This window comes from Thalassophryne amazonica, chromosome 13, assembly GCF_902500255.1.
Source record: "Thalassophryne amazonica chromosome 13, fThaAma1.1, whole genome shotgun sequence".
NCBI lineage: Eukaryota > Metazoa > Chordata > Actinopteri > Batrachoidiformes > Batrachoididae > Thalassophryne > Thalassophryne amazonica.
The window spans coordinates 4,822,253-4,840,942 of record NC_047115.1 but is presented as its reverse complement, the minus strand read 5'-3'; the positions used below and the strand labels follow the sequence as shown (position 1 = coordinate 4,840,942).

Here is an 18,690-nt window from a genome sequence, read left to right as displayed (position 1 = left end):
AAGCAAAAACTACGAGGGTCTAAATTTTGTCCTCATCTGCATAATCTGTGTGTACCAGAGGAAACTCTGCTGCAGTGCACTGATTTGGCTTCATGTGTCCGGCTGCTGAAACCTGAACACCTCAACACTGGTCTGGAACTGATCAGACGCATCCAGGAGCGCATGTTAGCCATCTTGCAACACTCCACACAGGTAAATAGGCCAAAGCCAGCCCTTGTCACACCTGACAGCAGATGGAATGTTTAAAACACCTGAACTAAGTACCAGTATATGATACTGTACAATGTTCCCTCCTATGAATGAAAATGAGTTGGAAGGAAAATGTAGGCAATTAGAAATACGTGAAAAACAATTCTGAAACCAGTCTTCCAGAAATTAAATCCAGTATAGAATACAATAGAATAATAGAATATAATAGAGCTTTTGTTGTCATTGCACATATATACATAGAATGAAACTTGAGGTTCCAAGCGAGCCGAGCCAATACGAAAATGTGATGTCAAAGGCTGCCGGCCACTGATTGGTCAGAGAATGTCATCACTGGAGGAGTCATGAGTGCGACATCAAACCCGCCATTTTTAAATATTGGCAGCGGTGTTACAGCGCCCGTGCTTCTTTTTTTTTTTTTTTTTTTCACGCTGACAAGGCTTTAAAGGGATTACAGGACCACAACGGCCAGAGAAAGTTGGAGCATAAGGGCTGGAAGCGGTTCAACCACAGGAACGCCATTTACGGTCACCGACCGGTGAGCAACAGGTGGCAGGATGACCGCGGCTCAGCCACGGCTTTGTTGGAGGTGATGATGGTAAGTGTTTTTGTGACTTTATAATCTATAGTCTGCTTGAAAGCACTGCTTTATGTGACTTATCCCATTGATAGGAAGCACACTTTAATAAACAAGGATATTTTGATTCTTAACTTTTGTTAAAGTAACATCGTTGTCTCATGTATGAGCTAGCTGATTGCTAACTAGCGAGCTAGCTAACTCCGTGCTCCGCTTGAAAGTATAAACTTCTGACAAACACCTAAAGTCAGCATGACAACAAACGTGTAAATCTGACTAATTTAGTGCCATTACTGATGGGTTTTTTTTTGTTTTGTTTTGTTTTTTTGGACGTCGCCATTTCTTGTTGAAGAATCCAGTTCCATAAGTGAGGAGGGTTCGACCACCAGCTTCAACATCTGTATCAACATCCAGCACCACACAGCAATGTGTCATCACTGGTAAGAATAATGTCTCACATCACGTAGCTTTTAGTTACCTCCGCCAAGGAGGTTATGTTTTCGGTTGCGTCCATTTGTTTGTTGTTTGGTTGGATTGTTAACAAGTTAACAAGCCAGATGGAAACCATTTGGAAGATTCAGATGGCTTTTGGTGAAGATTGTATCGGTATCACATGGATTAAGGACCATTAAAACTGGATTAAAAACGGCCCACAGCGCCGGAGGGCGCACCGCACCCCGAGGGGCCATCGACAGGCTGGAACGAGCAGATCACTAACAAATTTAAGGCTCTGTTGATGCAGGATGTCGTGTGACTAGCAGAGAAGTTTCAGAAGAGGTCGGGATCAGCACTTTATTGGCACATTCCACTGTTAAAGGAGATTTTGTAATGAAAGACGTGCGGACGGATTCGCCCGTCGGGACGCAGCCGCTCATGGCACGGGACAAACAACACATCCATGTTGGAAACCATTCGTAAGATTCAGACGGCTTTCTGTGGCTTTTCAGTCGAGTGAGTATCCGAGAAATTGTTTAACGGCTGGGCATGTTCCAACTTGTCCTGTGAGACTTCCGACACGGAGGTGTTTTCTGTGCCGCGCCATGATTCATTACAAAATCTCCTTTAAGAGTGGAATGTCCCGATAAAGTGCTGATCCCGACCTCTTCTGAAATTTCTCTGGTAGTCACACGATGTCTTGCATCAACAGCGCCTTAAATTTGTTAGTGATCTGCTTGTTCCAGCCTGTCGATGGCCGCTCGGAGCGCAGTGCGCCCTCCGCCGCCATGGGCCGTTTTTAATCCAGTTTTAATGGTCCTTAATCAAATCAAATCAATTTTATTTATATAGCGCCAAATCACAACAAACAGTTGCCCCAAGGCACTTTATATTGTAAGGCAAAAGCCATACAGTAATTATGGAAAAACCCCAACGGTCAAAACGACCCCCTGTGAGCAAGCACTTGGCGACAGTGGGAAGGAAAAACTCCTTTTAACAGGAAGAAACCTCCAGCAGAACCAGGCTCAGGGAGGGGCAGCCTTCTGCTGGGACTGGTTGGGGCTGAGGGAGAGAACCAGGAAAAAGACATGCTGTGGAGGGGAGCAGAAATTAGTCACTAATGATTAAATGCAGAGTGGTGCATACAGAGCAAAAAGAGAAAGAAACACTCAGTGCATCATGGGAACCCCCCCAGCAGTCTAAGTCTATAGCAGCATAACTAAGGGATGGTTCAGGGTCACCTGATCCAGCCCTAACTATAAGCTTTAGCAAAAAGGAAAGTTTTAAGCCTAATCTTAAAAGTAGAGAGGGTGTCTGTCTCCCTGATCTGAATTGGGAGCTGGTTCCACAGGAGAGGAGCCTGAAAGCTGAAGGTTCTGCCTCCCATTCTACGCTTACAAACCCTAGGAACTACAAGTAAGCCTGCAGTCTGAGAGCGAAGCGCTCTATTGGGGTGATATGGTACAATGAGGTCCCTAAGATAAGATGGGACCTGATTATTCAAAACCTTATAAGTAAGAAGAAGAATTTTAAATTCTATTCTAGAATTAACAGGAAGCCAATGAAGAGAGGCCAATATGGGTGAAATATGCTCTCTCCTTCTAGTCCCTGTCAGTACTCTAGCTGCAGCATTTTGAATTAACTGAAGGCTTTTCAGGGAACTTTTAGGACAACCTGATAATAATGAATTACAATAGTCCAGCCTAGAGGAAATAAATGCATGAATTAGTTTTTCAGCATCACTCTGAGACAAGACCTTTCTAATTTTAGAGATATTGCGCAAATGCAAAAAAGCAGTCCTACATATTTGTTTAATATGCGCATTGAATGACATATCCTGATCAAAAATGACTCCAAGATTTCTCACAGTATTACTAGAGGTCAGGGTAATGCCATCCAGAGTAAGGATCTGGTTAGACACCATGTTTCTAAGATTTGTGGGGCCAAGTACAATAACTTCAGTTTTATCTGAGTTTAAAAGCAGGAAATTAGAGGTCATCCATGTCTTTATGTCTGTAAGAAAATCCTGCAGTTTAGCTAATTGGTGTGTGTCCTCTGGCTTCATGGATAGATAAAGCTGGGTATCATCTGCGTAACAATGAAAATTTATGCTGTCTAATAATACTGCCTAAGGGAAGCATGTATAAAGTGAATAAAATTGGTCCTAGCACAGAACCTTGTGGAACTCCATAATTAACCTTAGTCTGTGAAGAAGACTCCCCATTTACATGAACAAATTGTAATCTATTAGATAAATATGATTCAAACCACTGCAGCGCAGTGCCTTTAATACCTATGGCATGCTCTAATCTCTGTAATAAAATGTAATGGTCAACAGTATCAAAAGCAGCACTGAGGTCGAACAGGACAAGCACAGAGATGAGTCCACTGTCTGAGGCCATAAGAAGATCATTTGTAACCTTCACTAATGCTGTTTCTGTACTATGATGAATTCTAAAACCTGACTGAAACTCTTCAAATAGACCATTCCTCTGCAGATGATCAGTTAGCTGTTTTACAACTACCCTTTCAAGAATTTTTGAGAGAAACGGAAGGTTGGAGATTGGCCTATAATTAGCTAAGATAGCTGGGTCAAGGGATGGCTTTTTAAGTAATGGTTAATCCGTGTGATACTGATAGAATCTTCACCGAAAGCCACCTGAATCTTCCAAATGGTTTCCATCTGGCTGTCTGGCAGAGTTTCTGAAAAAATTTTCATGGAACAAAGCGGCAGTCGCTCCGCCATTCCTAAACAATAAAAATCCGACGAGGGGGGTGGACCACTGCTCACGGGCGAATGACGCAACCGACAGGCGTGAAAAAACTCACGCATGCGCACAAAGGTTCAAGCTTGTCTGATGCAAGCGCACATGATTCAAATCCATATAGTTTTTGAAAAAAAAAAGGTCGGATAGTTTTCTAACAGACCTCGTGTATGTGTATATATATATATATACAACCCCTGGCAAAAATTATGTAATCACCGGCCTCAGAGGATGTTCATTCAGTTGTTGAATTTTGTAGAAAAAAAGCAGATCACAGACATGACACAAAACTAAAGTCATTTCAAATGGCAACTTTCTGGCTTTAAGAAACACTATAAGAAATCAGGACAAAAGATTGTGGCAGTCAGTAACGGTTACTTTTTTAGACCAAGCAGAGGAAAAAAATATGGAATCACTCAATTCTGAGGAAAAAATTATGGAATCACCCTGTAAATTTTCATCCCCCAAATTAACACCTGCACCTTGCCTTTACTGGTGGTTGGCTCTCACTGCGGTATTGTATCACTTCCTGTTCCGGAGCACAGCGGTGTTTTTCTGTATCTGTTAGCTGTTTAATCTGCGCAGTTAGATTGATCTAGTTATCTAGATTACGATTTGTTTCCCAGTGTAATCTTTACGTGCCTTAACTAAAGCACTCCTTCTGCTGAATCACCTCTAAATTATTTACACATTATTCACTTTGCGTGTTTTTAGGAATCCGCTAGCTTAGCGTAGCTACTAGCTCTTAGCCGATTTAGCATGGCGGCTTCTCCTGTCTCTCCCGCACTTTTCTGCTCTGGGTGTGAAATGTTTAGTTATTCCTCGGCCTCCTTTAGCAGTAACGGTACTTGTAATAAGTGTAGCTTATTCGTAGCTTTGGAGGCCAGGCTGGGTGAATTGGAGACTCGGCTCCGCACCGTGGAAAATTCTACAGCTAGCCAGGCCCCTGTAGTCGGTGCGGACCAAGGTAGCTTAGCCGCCGTTAGTTCCCCCCTGGCAGATCCCGAGCAGCCGGGAAAGCAGGCTGACTGGGTGACTGTGAGGAGGAAGCGTAGCCCTAAACAGAAGCCCCGTGTACACCGCCAACCCGTTCACATCTCTAACCGTTTTTTCCCACTCGACGACACACCCGCTGAGGATCAAACTCTGGTTATTGGCGACTCTGTTTTGAGAAATGTGAAGTTAGCGACACCTGCAACCATAGTCAATTGTCTTCCAGGGGCCAGAGCAGGCGACATTGAAGGAAATTTGAAACTGCTGGCTAAGGCTAAGCGTAAATTTGGTAAGATTGTAATTCACGTCGGCAGTAATGACACCCGGTTACGCCAATCGGAGGTCACTAAAATTAACATTAAATCGGTGTGTAACTTTGCAAAAACAATGTCGGACTCTGTAGTTTTCTCTGGGCCCCTCCCCAATCGGACCGGGAGTGACATGTTTAGCCGCATGTTCTCCTTGAATTGCTGGCTGTCTGAGTGGTGTCCAAAAAATGAGGTGGGCTTCATAGATAATTGGCAAAGCTTCTGGGGAAAACCTGGTCTTGTTAGGAGAGACGGCATCCATCCCACTTTGGATGGAGCAGCTCTCATTTCTAGAAATCTGGCCAATTTTCTTAAATCCTCCAAACCGTGACTATCCAGGGTTGGGACCAGGAAGCAGAGTTGTAGTCTTACACACCTCTCTGCAGCTTCTCTCCCCCTGCCATCCCCTCATTACCTCATCCCCGTAGAGACGGTGCCTGCTCCCAGACTACCAATAACCAGCAAAAATCTATTTAAGCATAAAAATTCAAAAAGAAAAAATAATATAGCACCTTCAACTGCACCACAGACTAAAACAGTTAAATGTGGTCTATTAAACATTAGGTCTCTCTCTTCTAAGTCCCTGTTGGTAAATGATATAATAATTGATCAACATATTGATTTATTCTGCCTAACAGAAACCTGGTTACAGCAGGATGAATATGTTAGTTTAAATGAGTCAACACCCCCGAGTCACACTAACTGTCAGAATGCTCGTAGCACGGGCCGGGGCGGAGGATTAGCAGCAATCTTCCATTCCAGCTTATTAATTAATCAAAAACCCAGACAGAGCTTTAATTCATTTGAAAGCTTGTCTCTTAGTCTTGTCCATCCAAATTGGAAGTCCCAAAAACCAGTTTTATTTGTTATTATCTATCGTCCACCTGGTCGTTACTGTGAGTTTCTCTGTGAATTTTCAGACCTTTTGTCTGACTTAGTGCTTAGCTCAGATAAGATAATTATAGTGGGCGATTTTAACATCCACACAGATGCTGAGAATGACAGCCTCAACACTGCATTTAATCTATTATTAGACTCTATTGGCTTTGCTCAAAAAGTAAATGAGTCCACCCACCACTTTAATCATATCTTAGATCTTGTTCTGACTTATGGTATGGAAATAGAAGACTTAACAGTATTCCCTGAAAACTCCCTTCTGTCTGATCATTTCTTAATAACATTTACATTTACTCTGATGGACTACCCAGCAGTGGGGAATAAGTTTCATTACACTAGAAGTCTTTCAGAAAGCGCTGTAACTAGGTTTAAGGATATGATTCCTTCTTTATGTTCTCTAATGCCATATACCAACACAGTGCAGAGTAGCTACCTAAACTCTGTAAGGGAGATAGAGTATCTCGTCAATAGTTTTACATCCTCATTGAAGACAACTTTGGATGCTGTAGCTCCTCTGAAAAGAGAGCTTTAAATCAGAAGTGTCTGACTCCGTGGTATAACTCACAAACTCGTAGCTTAAAGCAGATAACCCGTAAGTTGGAGAGGAAATGGCGTCTCACTAATTTAGAAGATCTTCACTTAGCCTGGAAAAAGAGTCTGTTGCTCTATAAAAAAGCCCTCCGTAAAGCTAGGACATCTTTCTACTCATCACTAATTGAAGAAAATAAGAACAACCCCAGGTTTCTTTTCAGCACTGTAGCCAGGCTGACAGAGTCAGAGCTCTATTGAGCTGAGTATTCCATTAACTTTAACTAGTAATGACTTCATGACTTTCTTTGCTAACAAAATTTTAACTATTAGAGAAAAAATTACTCATAACCATCCCAAAGACGTATCGTTATCTTTGGCTGCTTTCAGTGATGCCGGTATTTGGTTAGACTCTTTCTCTCCGATTGTTCTGTCTGAGTTATTTTCATTAGTTACTTCATCCAAACCATCAACATGTTTATTAGACCCCATTCCTACCAGGCTGCTCAAGGAAGCCCTACCATTATTTAATGCTTCGATCTTAAATATGATCAATCTATCTTTGTTAGTTGGCTATGTACCACAGGCTTTTAAGGTGGCAGTAATTAAACCATTACTTAAAAAGCCATCACTTGACCCAGCTATCTTAGCTAATTATAGGCCAATCTCCAACCTTCCTTTTCTCTCAAAAATTCTTGAAAGGGTAGTTGTAAAACAGCTAACTGATCATCTGCAGAGGAATGGTCTATTTGAAGAGTTTCAGTCAGGTTTTAGAATTCATCATAGTACAGAAACAGCATTAGTGAAGGTTACAAATGATCTTCTTATGGCCTCAGACAGTGGACTCATCTCTGTGCTTGTTCTGTTAGACCTCAGTGCTGCTTTTGATACTGTTGACCATAAAATTTTATTACAGAGATTAGAGCATGCCATAGGTATTAAAGGCACTGCGCTGCGGTGGTTTGAATCATATTTGTCTAATAGATTACAATTTGTTCATGTAAATGGGGAATCTTCTTCACAGACTAAAGTTAATTATGGAGTTCCACAAGGTTCTGTGCTAGGACCAATTTTATTCACTTTATACATGCTTCCCTTAGGCAGTATTATTAGACGGTATTGCTTAAATTTTCATTGTTACGCAGATGATACCCAGCTTTATCTATCCATGAAGCCAGAGGACACACACCAATTAGCTAAACTGCAGGATTGTCTTACAGACATAAAGACATGGATGACCTCTAATTTCCTGCTTTTAAACTCAGATAAACTGAAGTTATTGTACTTGGCCCCACAAATCTTAGAAACATGGTGTCTAACCAGATCCTTACTCTGGATGGCATTACCCTGACCTCTAGTAATACTGTGAGAAATCTTGGAGTCATTTTTGATCAGGATATGTCATTCAAAGCGCATATTAAACAAATATGTAAGACTGCTTTTTTGCATTTACGCAATATCTCTAAAATCAGAAAGGTCTTGTCTCAGAGTGATGCTGAAAAACTAATTCATGCATTTATTTCCTCTAGGCTGGACTATTGTAATTCATTATTATCAGGTTGTCCTAAAAGTTCCCTGAAAAGCCTTCAGTTAATTCAAAATGCTGCAGCTAGAGTACTGACGGGGACTAGAAGGAGAGAGCATATCTCACCCATATTGGCCTCTCTTCATTGGCTTCCTGTTAATTCTAGAATAGAATTTAAAATTCTTCTTCTTACTTATAAGGTTTTGAATAATCAGGTCCCATCTTATCTTAGGGACCTCGTAGTACCATATCACCCCAATAGAGTGCTTCGCTCTCAGACTGCAGGCTTACTTGTAGTTCCTAGGGTTTGTAAGAGTAGAATGGGAGGCAGAGCTTTCAGCTTTCAGGCTCCTCTCCTGTGGAACCAGCTCCCAATTCAGATCAGGGAGACAGACACCCTCTCTACTTTTAAGATTAGGCTTAAAACTTTCCTTTTTGCTAAAGCTTATAGTTAGGGCTGGATCAGGTGACCCTGAACCATCCCTTAGTTATGCTGCTATAGACGTAGACTGCTGGGGGGTTCCCATGATGCACTGTTTCTTTCTCTTTTTGCTCTGTATGCACCACTCTGCATTTAATCATTAGTGATCGATCTCTGCTCCCCTCCACAGCATGTCTTTTTCCTGGTTCTCTCCCTCAGCCCCAACCAGTCCCAGCAGAAGACTGCCCCTCCCTGAGCCTGGTTCTGCTGGAGGTTTCTTCCTGTTAAAAGGGAGTTTTTCCTTCCCACTGTAGCCAAGTGCTTGCTCACAGGGGGTCGTTTTGACCGTTGGGGTTTTACATAATTATTGTATGGCCTTGCCTTACAATATAAAGCGCCTTGGGGCAACTGTTTGTTGTGATTTGGCGCTATATAAAAAAATTGATTGATTGATTGATTGATCAAATCAGATATGCTCATTGACATTGACCCTATGTGTCTTTTTGCAAGGAATTTTTTGCAGTTTTTGCTCTATGGCAAGATGCATTATCATCTTGAAAAATGATTTCATCATCCCCAAACATCCTTTCAATTGTCCAAAATATCATCATAAACTTGTGCATTTATTGATGATGTAATGACAGCCATCTCCCCAGTGCCTTTACCTGACATGCAGCCCCATATCATCAATGACTGTGGAAATTTACATGTTCTCTTCAGGCAGTCATCTTTATAAATCTCATTGGAACCGCACCAAACAAAAGTTCCAGCATCATCACCTTGCCCAATGCAGATTCGAGATTCATCACTGAATATGACTTTCATCCAGTCATCCACAGTCCACAATTGCTTTTCCTTAGCCCATTGTAACCTTGTTTTTTTCTGTTTAGGTGTTAATGATGGCTTTCGTTTAGCTTTTCTGTATGTAAATCCCATTTCCTTTAGGCGGTTTCTTACAGTTCGGTCACAGACGTTGACTCCAGTTTCCTCCCATTCGTTCCTCATTTGTTTTGTTGTACATTTTTCGATTTTTGAGACATATTGCTTTAAGTTTTCTGTCTTGACGCTTTGATATCTTCCTTGGTCTACCAGTATGTTTGCCTTTAACAACCTTCCCATGTTGTTTGTATTTGGTCCAGAGTTTAGACACAGCTGACTGTGAACAACCAACATCTTTTGCAACATTGCATGATGATTTACCCTCTTTTAAGAGTTTGATAATCCTCTCCTTTGTTTCAATTGACATCTCTCGTGTTGGAGCCATGATTCATGTCAGTCCACTTGGTGCAACAGCTCTCCAAGGTGTGATCACTCCTTTTTAGATGCAGACTAACGGGCAGATCTGATTTGATGCAGGTGTTAGTTTTGGGGATGAAAATTTACAGGGTGATTCCATAATTTTTTCCTCAGAATTGAGTGATTCCATATTTTTTTCCTCTGCTTGGTCTAAAAAAGTAACCGTTACTGACTGCCACAATCTTTTTTTCTTGATTTCTTATAGTGTTTCTTAAAGCCAGAAAGTTGCCATTTGAAATGACTTTAGTTTTGTGTCATGTCTGTGATCTGCTTTTTTTCTACAAAATTAAACAACTGAATGAACATCCACAAATGTTCTTTCAACATTATGCTCCAAATGATCTGATTTGTTGGAGCATAATTTTGAAAGAACATAACTTTTTTTTGGGGGGGGGGCACCCTGTGTGTATGTATGCATACTCAACAAAAATATAAACGCAACACTTTTGGTTTTGCTCCCATTTTGTATGAGATTAACTCAACGATCTAAAACTTTTTCCACATACACAATATTACCATTTCCCTCAAATACTGTTCACAAACCAGTCTAAATCTGTGATAGTTAGCACTTCTCCTTTGCTGAGATAATCCATCCCACCTCACAGGTGTGCCATACCACGATGCTGATTAGACACCATGATTAGTGCACAGGTGTGCCTTAGACTGTCCACAATAAAAGGCCACTCTGAAAGGTGCAGTTTTGTTTTATTGGGGGGGGATACCAGTCAGTATCTGGTGTGACCACCATTTGCCTCATGCAGTGCAACACATCTCCTTCGCATCATCCATGAAGAGAACAGCTCTCCAATGTGCCAAACGGCAGCGAATGTGAGCATTTGCCCACTCAAATCGGTTACGACGATGAACTGGAGTCAGGTGGAGACCCCGATGAGGAAGACAAGCATGCAGATGAGCTTCCCTGAGACAGTTTCTGACAGTTTGTGCAGAAGTTCTTTGGTTATGCAAACCGATTGTTCCAGCAACTGTCCGAGTGGCTGGTCTCAGATGATCTTGGAGGTGAACATGCTGGATGTGGAGGTCCTGGGCTGGTGTGGTTACACGTGGTCTGCGGTTGTGAGGCTGGTTGGATGTACTGCCAAATTCTCTGAAACACCTTTGGAGACGGCTTATGGTAGAGAAATGAACATTCAATACACGAGCAACAGTTCTGGTTGACATTCCTGCTGTCACCATGCCAATTGCACGCTCCTTCAAATCTTGCGACATCTGTGGCATTGTGCTGTGTGATAAAACTGCACCTTTCAGAGTGGCCTTTTATTGTGGGCAGTCTAAGGCACACCTGTGCACTAATCATGGTGTCTAATCAGCATCTTGATATGGCACACCTGTGAGGTGGGATGGATTATCTCAACAAAGGAGAAGTGCTCACTATCACAGATTTAGACTGGTTTGTGAACAATATTTGAGAGAAATGGTAATATTGTATATGTGGAAAAAGTTTTAGATCTTTGAGTTCATCTCATACAAAATGGGAGCAAAACCAAAAGTGTTGCGTTTATATTTTTGTTGAGTGTATAAATATATATTTTTTTAACTTGCTTTTGTTAATCACTTCCCATTTCTACCTTCATTATTGTCCAGGCAAGAGAAAAGGGAGCCTGTTCCAGTGGGAGAATCTGTCTATCCTGAGTTGAAGCTGAACTGGGTTCATTGTGATTGACACATCCGACTGATCCTCGATGGAGCAACAGAGGTGGAAGCTGAGTTTAATCAGGCATTCCTTGGTGTGCTGGGCGAGCTTGTCCACGCGATGTGTGCATGGGGCATGTGACCTGTGCCCCCACCCCAGTGCTATAGACACATGGAACTTTTGTATAGTTTGTGTTGCACAGATTGTATTTGCTTGTCTTTTAGTTGCAGTAAACAATTTGACTTATGTGACTGTATCACAATTTTCTGTCATTCCAGGCAGAGTCAACAGTAAAAAAAAAAAAAAAAACAACATTTTGTCATTGATGTTTTGGTGCAATGATGGTTCATTTCTAAGAATTGTTAGTTTGGGAATTGCCATTCCAGAAGACACTGCACACTACACCTGGCTGAATCATTACAAAGATGCTGGAATAATCATGTCTAAACTGAGATTTTACCAAATGGTATTTAACATAAACAAAAAGGTTTATAGTCCAGGAGTCATGGGGTCAAACCTGGTTTTGTTGGATAAAGTTTTTTTCTCTGTTGGTTTTTGTTGCCTCAGGGTAGCTTGATAAGAATCAGGGGGGTGCTCGGTGATATCCCTTGGGCAACTCTGGATATTAACCCCTTTATACCCAACACGGTCAAATCATGACATAACGCCTAGTTCATACATTTCCTTGGTAAAAACTCATATCAAATGCATCAAGTTTTCCTTCTCTGCCATTTATTCACATAATTTTACAGAAATTGCAGTAGTGCTGAATAAAATGTTGATCAAAACTGAATGAATTAACCCTTTTCCAACCATTTCCAATAGTGAATTTGTCAAACTATCTGCAAGATTTTCAGACAACAGGTAACCAACAGTCGAAACTGCCATCTCTTCTGGAATAGGATATAATGTATGTTTTTAGCCTTACTGGCCTGTTCACCATTGTATTGTATTTAACACAATGGTGTTAAACACAATGCTATGCATGATGGCTACTTCAGGCTGCTGCTGTCTTGAGCATCCTACCTTGAAGCATGCACAAAACATTGTACAAGGTAAGGGTTTACAGCTACATCTCTTGATGTTAGCCACATCGGATCATTTCCAAAAAGTAGTCTGGGGCAGGTTTTGTGTTGTCCGGTAAAGTGATTGGAGTCAGTGATTTGTTGTCTGTGTCCTTCTTCCAACCAAATGCTTCTGGGTCCAATTTTGTAGGGTCATCATTGACATTTTGCCACAACATTGCCTGAAAATGTGCCCGCTTCACGTTTTCTGTAAAGGCCTCTCTTGTTGGTGGAAGAGTAACCAAGTTTGGTGAAGATGAATGGCCTTTGCCATTCTTTATTCCCCACATCAGAAGTCATGTGTGAGACATGTCTGTGCTGTCCCTTGTGCCATAACACACTGAGATGAAACTTGTTGCTTGATCAATTACTTGCTGGAGGGGTGCATCCGTATTCCCTACTGCTGACAGATCATATCCATCTTTCAGGGTTTTGATGACTTTCCCTTGTCCATTTCCAAAGTAACATGCCACTGTGTCACATCCTGATATAGCATGTGCAGGAAGAAGGTTCTTAACTATTTCCTTATGCTTAGCCAGTGTCAACTTGATATCCAGTATTGCCCTTTCCTTGCTAGGGGATTCCATGGTAAGTGGCAGTTCCAGTCCTGCCATTTGGTAGTGATGAAGTAGCAAAACAAATACATCAGTATCATATGAAATCACAGATATTTGCTGGGCCTCCCTGACACACTTCAGCACTTGTTGGACAATTATGACATCAGCTTCTTCCTGGTGAGTTTCAAGATCAAATCGAGTCCTTCTTTCTTTATTTCTGATTTCAACAGGGCAAGGATCCTCCCCAGTCACTACCAACTTGTGGTCTAGTACTCTGAAGATCAAAAATCCTGTCTTGTGTCAGCTCTTCACAGAGGATATGGATCAACTGTTTCTTGTTTTCAACAGAAGACAAGACAACCTTCTGTGCAGGCAGCTTTGTTGTCCGAAGCAAATGATGCTTCCTAGTAACACCTGTCTCTCTGCCATCTTTCATAGTGGACTTTATGCTGTACTCATAATATCTGTCAAGAATGAGATAGACATCACTGCTGGTCAAGTAGGAAGTTATTCTTTTATTGAAGTTCATGACAAAGTCCGCAACAGTACCAACTTTCAAATCTGTAAAAAGGAAAAACCCTTTATTGTTTACCAATATGGTCTTTTAACCACTCAAGGCATCACACATACGTGATAATAACGCATAGAAACACCGAAAAAAAAAAGTTGGAATTAACCAGGCTCCCTAGATTATCCGGATGTTGCTCTTATCATGAAGCTACCAAGGTTCACCTGATCTTCAGTGTTATATTCACACTAGAGTCAGCTGTAGAAATATTTTTCTTACATGCATAATCTGTTCAGAGTTTCAAAGCAAAATTTTATTTCTAAAAATTGAGGTAATTGAACTCTTGTTTATATGTATTCATGAACAAACCTCAGAGGAACTAGCACACAACAGAGATGATGCAGTAAGTTTGGTGATCTGCTAAAACAGTGTTTCCCAACCTTTTTGTCATGATTACCCCCTAAGCCTTCTTGTCACACCACGAGTACCCCCTCACACATATGCATTGATGATTCTCCAAAGGTAGAGCACAACACAGTGGTTATTACATGAAAATCATTTTATTTAATCTCCTTAACTTTAACATAAAATTCTCAGGCTTTCTCTCTCTCTTTTTAACCTTATTTCAACATAATAAAGATTTTTTTTCTTGGAATATAAATAATTAACAAAAATATTGTAAATACTAAATCAAAATAACCTTTCTTTTGTTATATCTAACTTAAACAAGAAACATTTGTCTTTTTTTAAGAATACATTAACATAACTCATGTAACATCACAAAACTGGAGTCTCCTTCATAAACAGTCCTCCATAAACAGGCTTTTAATAGTTAATATCTGAAACAAAGCCTTCATCAAAATACTCACTACTGTAGTATAATCTGGTCTTTAGTGAGACACTTGAGCTTGCTTGTCTTTCATCAGCTTTGCTAGATCTGGGGACAATGTGGAAACAGCTGCTAGCAGGCTGTTCTCCACATCCAGCCTGTTCCTCTTATTTGTTTTTATGTGTGTCAGAGCTGAGAAGGTCACCTCACACATATATGTTGAGCCAAAAGGTAAAAGTTCAGTCAGTGCATGTTTTCCCAATTCAGGATATTCCTTCTCCACTTTACACCAAAACTGTGTCAGTCTTTTCTCTGTGTGCCACTTTCAGGCCCCGGTCAGAGGACACATCCAGCAGCTGCTCCTGCAGCCTTGCGGGAAGCTTGTTGTTGCTCTCAGTTGGGGTGAATGGGTCCCTCACCCAATCCAGGCTTTCTGACTTTTTATCAATATCCTGAAAGTATTGGTTAAAGTCTGAGTTGAGTTTGGATAGATGTTTTACCACTGGAGCCCTGGTGACATCAGTAGTGGCAAGATGTGCATGAAGTAATGGGAAATGGCTCACATCACCCTCCTCACATTTCCTTTGCCACAGATTGAGCTTTTTTGTGAACCCTTCCACTTTCTCATACATCCTCTGGACGTGTGACTCCTTACCCTGGAGTGAGAGGTTGAGCTTGTTGAGTTTGGTAAACACATCAGCGAGATAAGCCAGACGTGCCACCCAATTGGCATCCTCAAACACCACAGCAAGATAATGCAGCTGCTCCTTCAAAAATGCAAAAACTTCACTGCGAAGTTCATAAAGCCTCAGTAGCGTTTTCCCATGAGACAGCCAGCGGACGTCTGTGTGAAGCAGTAGCGGGTCGTGTTGCGCGCCGCTCTCGTGGCAAAGAGTTTCGAACAGTCTGTGATTTAGTGGCCGGGATTGGATGAAGTTGATCATCTTCACAGCGTCATCCATAACAGCATTTAGATCAGGGCTCATTCTCTTACTAGCCAGTGCTTCGCTGTGGATAATACAATGCATCCATTTAATGTCAGGGTTTACTTTTTCACTTGTCTGAATAGTCCCTTCACGCTCCCAGTCATTGCAGCCACGCCATCAGTACAGATGTGGCTGCATTGTTTCCACTGTATATCGTGCTCTTTGAAAAAACTGTCAGTAACCTGAAACATTGTCTTTCCTGGCAGTCTTTTGCAAAACAAAATATGCTCGTTTATGTCTGACACATCTTTGTAACAAACGAAGACCAGGAGCTGCGCTTCTCCACTCACATGTCATTTCATCCAGCTGCAAAGCGAACTGACCGGCTCATTTTATTTTGTCCACAACTTATCCCGCAGTATCAAGAGCCATATCATCAGTCCGTCGGGCCACGGTATTGTTTGACAGGGGAAGTTTCTTGAATGTCTCAGCTGCTTTTTTGTCTCATTATTTCAGCCATGCGAGTCGCTGCAGGGAGAATTAGTTCTTCAACAATTGAGTGAGGAGTTTTTGTTTGTGCCACAAGCAGCAATACGGCGTAAGACACCTCCAGGGCTTTGCTCAACACATTAGTGGCTTTCATCATTGTATTCTGAATCTGACCTGACTTAAATTCTGACAGCTTTCGTTTGTAGTACTCTTCAGTTTTCCCTACTTTTGCAGGGTGCTTGGTGCTCTGGTGTCGCTGCAAATTTGCTGGCTTCATTGCGCTGTTAGCCAGAATTTCACCACAGAAGAAACACGGAGGCTGCGGTAGTTCCGAAGACGTTGACGTGGTGAAACCATACAAAATGTAGTTTTCATTGTACTGCCTAGGTTTAGCTTTGGCCTTTTTCTTGCGTTTCTCTGCTGTCTCCTCCAAACCCCCTGGATCCAGCGAAACTGGACGTTTTAACCATTTATCCATTGGTTGCTATGCTTTTGTCTTTTGTGTCACAGGTCATTGTCTTCCCAGGGAAACGAGTTGTAGCGCAAACGTACCGTTATTGATGAGCTCGACATGACACATTGCTGAGAAGATTTATCTTTAAAATTTTATTAAATAAATAGAATATTACTAAATTCCACAGCAGACATTCTTTTGTCCACATATTACGAGTTAGCTTGGGACTACGCTTTTGTGTGACACCTTAAAAAAAAAAAAAAATCCCCGTGCGCCACGTACCCCCTGCAGTACCTCCACATACCCCTAGGGGTACGCGTACCCCCGGTTGGGAAACACAGGGCTAAAAGATGGCAGCACACACTAATTAAAGATGTTCACTTAAGCTGATTATTATTATGGCTTTAAAAACCACAATGTATAATGTACAGGAGTTTTTTTCATGGAAAGAAAAGCGGAGGATTGCGCCACCGTGCCGTTCATCGCGCGGGACAAAACCACCTCCGTGTTGGTCTCACAGGACTTCTTTCAGGTGGCTTTCAGATGGCTTCTGGTTGCTTTTCAGTCGTGTAATTATCCGAGAAATTGAGCATGAGCTGGACATGCCCCAACATGTCCTGTGAGGCTTCATCACGGCGTTGCTTTGTGCCATGCGGCTCCACCGCGACGCGTGCAACTCCTCCGCTTTTCTTTCCATGACAAAAACTCCTGTAACAGTGGAATGTGCCGTTCATTTCTAAACTGGACGCTGTCTTGATCCGGTATGTCATCTGACTAGCACAGGAATTGCGGAAGACGTGGACATCAGCACTTTTTCGGCACATTGAGACAGACATGCGGAGGAGTTCCGCGCGTCGCGGTGGAGCCGCATGGTGCAAAGCAACGCTGTGATGAAGCCTCACAGGACATGTTCTGGCATGTCCAGGCTCATCCACAATTTCTTGGTTAGTCACATGACTGAAAACCCACCGACAGCTGTCTGAAAGCCGTCTCAAAGCCGTCCTGTGAGACCAACAGGGAGGTGGTTTTGTCCCGCGCCATGAACGGCACGGTGGCGCATCCAACCGCTTTTCTTTCCATGAAAAAAACTCCTGTAACAGTGGAATGTGCCGAAAAAGTGCTGATGTCCACGTCTCCTGCCTTTTTGTGAAAGTCAGACGACGTCCCAGATCAACAAAGCCTTCACGTTGGAAATGATCTGGTTGTTTCAGCCTGTCGATCGGCACTCGGAGCGCGCCGTGCTTTCAGACGCTGTGGGCCGTCCTTAAAGCAGCAGTAACACTCCTTAATCTGTGTAATCCCCACAAAATCGTCCCTGAAAGCCATATTAATTTTCCGAACGGTGTCCACCTGGAGGTCTCTCACAGTTTCTGGAAAAAAATTGATGCAGCAAAGCTCCAAATCGTTCAGACATTTATTCACAATAAAGAAATGACGAGAGGGGTGGACCAGTGCTCACACAAAGCCTGCTCACAGGCGAATGACGCAACCGACAGGCGTGAAAAAACTCATGCATGCGCACGAAGGTTCAAGCTTGGCTGATGCAATCACACGTGATTCAAATCCATATAGTTTTTGAAAAAAATAAAAAGGTCGGATACTTTTCTAACAGACCTTGTATTGTACTGTGGTGTATAATTCTGCTGGATGACTTATACCAAACCAGAAGTAATTTATTCAGATTTTTTGAACAGCCAGTTTTACTGTCTGTTTACTTCCATTTACATTTATGACCTCATTAAATGCCAAACTTATTTTACTACTGGATTATGTTTAAACAGCTTTTCAAAATGTTAGCATTTAATTTAAATCAGTAAACCTTGGTAACTTTGTTAGACAAAAGTGGGGATATTTTAGCAAAAAGTATAAAAATGTATTTAAAATTCACAGTGAAACATAACCGGTGTGTAACATGTAGGCAAATGATCACAAAGGTGCCCCATTCCATGTCATAAGCTTTTGCAGTGGTGAACCTGAGAAAACCATCTTAAACACACACACACAGCATACATATTTTAATTAGTGCTGTCAGGTTATTACAAAAATAATGTAATTGATTACAGGGTTTGTGATTAGTTAATCTAAATGAATCATTTAATTGCATGTATATTAAAAAAAAATCATATCTGTGTGTGTTTGAGGCATTTAATAATCTGGTAAAATTAGAAAAAAAAGGATCTGGGTTATTTCTGTTACACATCAAGCAGGTATTAAACAAGCTGTGATGTAAATTGATCTTAAATCCAGAGAACTGTCTAAC

General features: G+C 41.6%; 1 protein-coding gene across 3 annotated transcripts in view; it reads left to right on the top strand.

Moving 5' to 3' along the window:
- The window catches only part of LOC117523944 (cullin-9), a 376,653-nt gene that overhangs the window by 334,744 nt on the left and 23,219 nt on the right, over positions 1-18,690 (top strand). For all 3 annotated transcript variants that reach the window (XM_034185568.1, XM_034185567.1, XM_034185566.1), the window contains exon 42: positions 59-192. In XM_034185568.1, the coding sequence (XP_034041459.1) occupies positions 59-192 (134 nt within the window). The remainder of the gene's footprint in view (positions 1-58; positions 193-18,690) is intronic.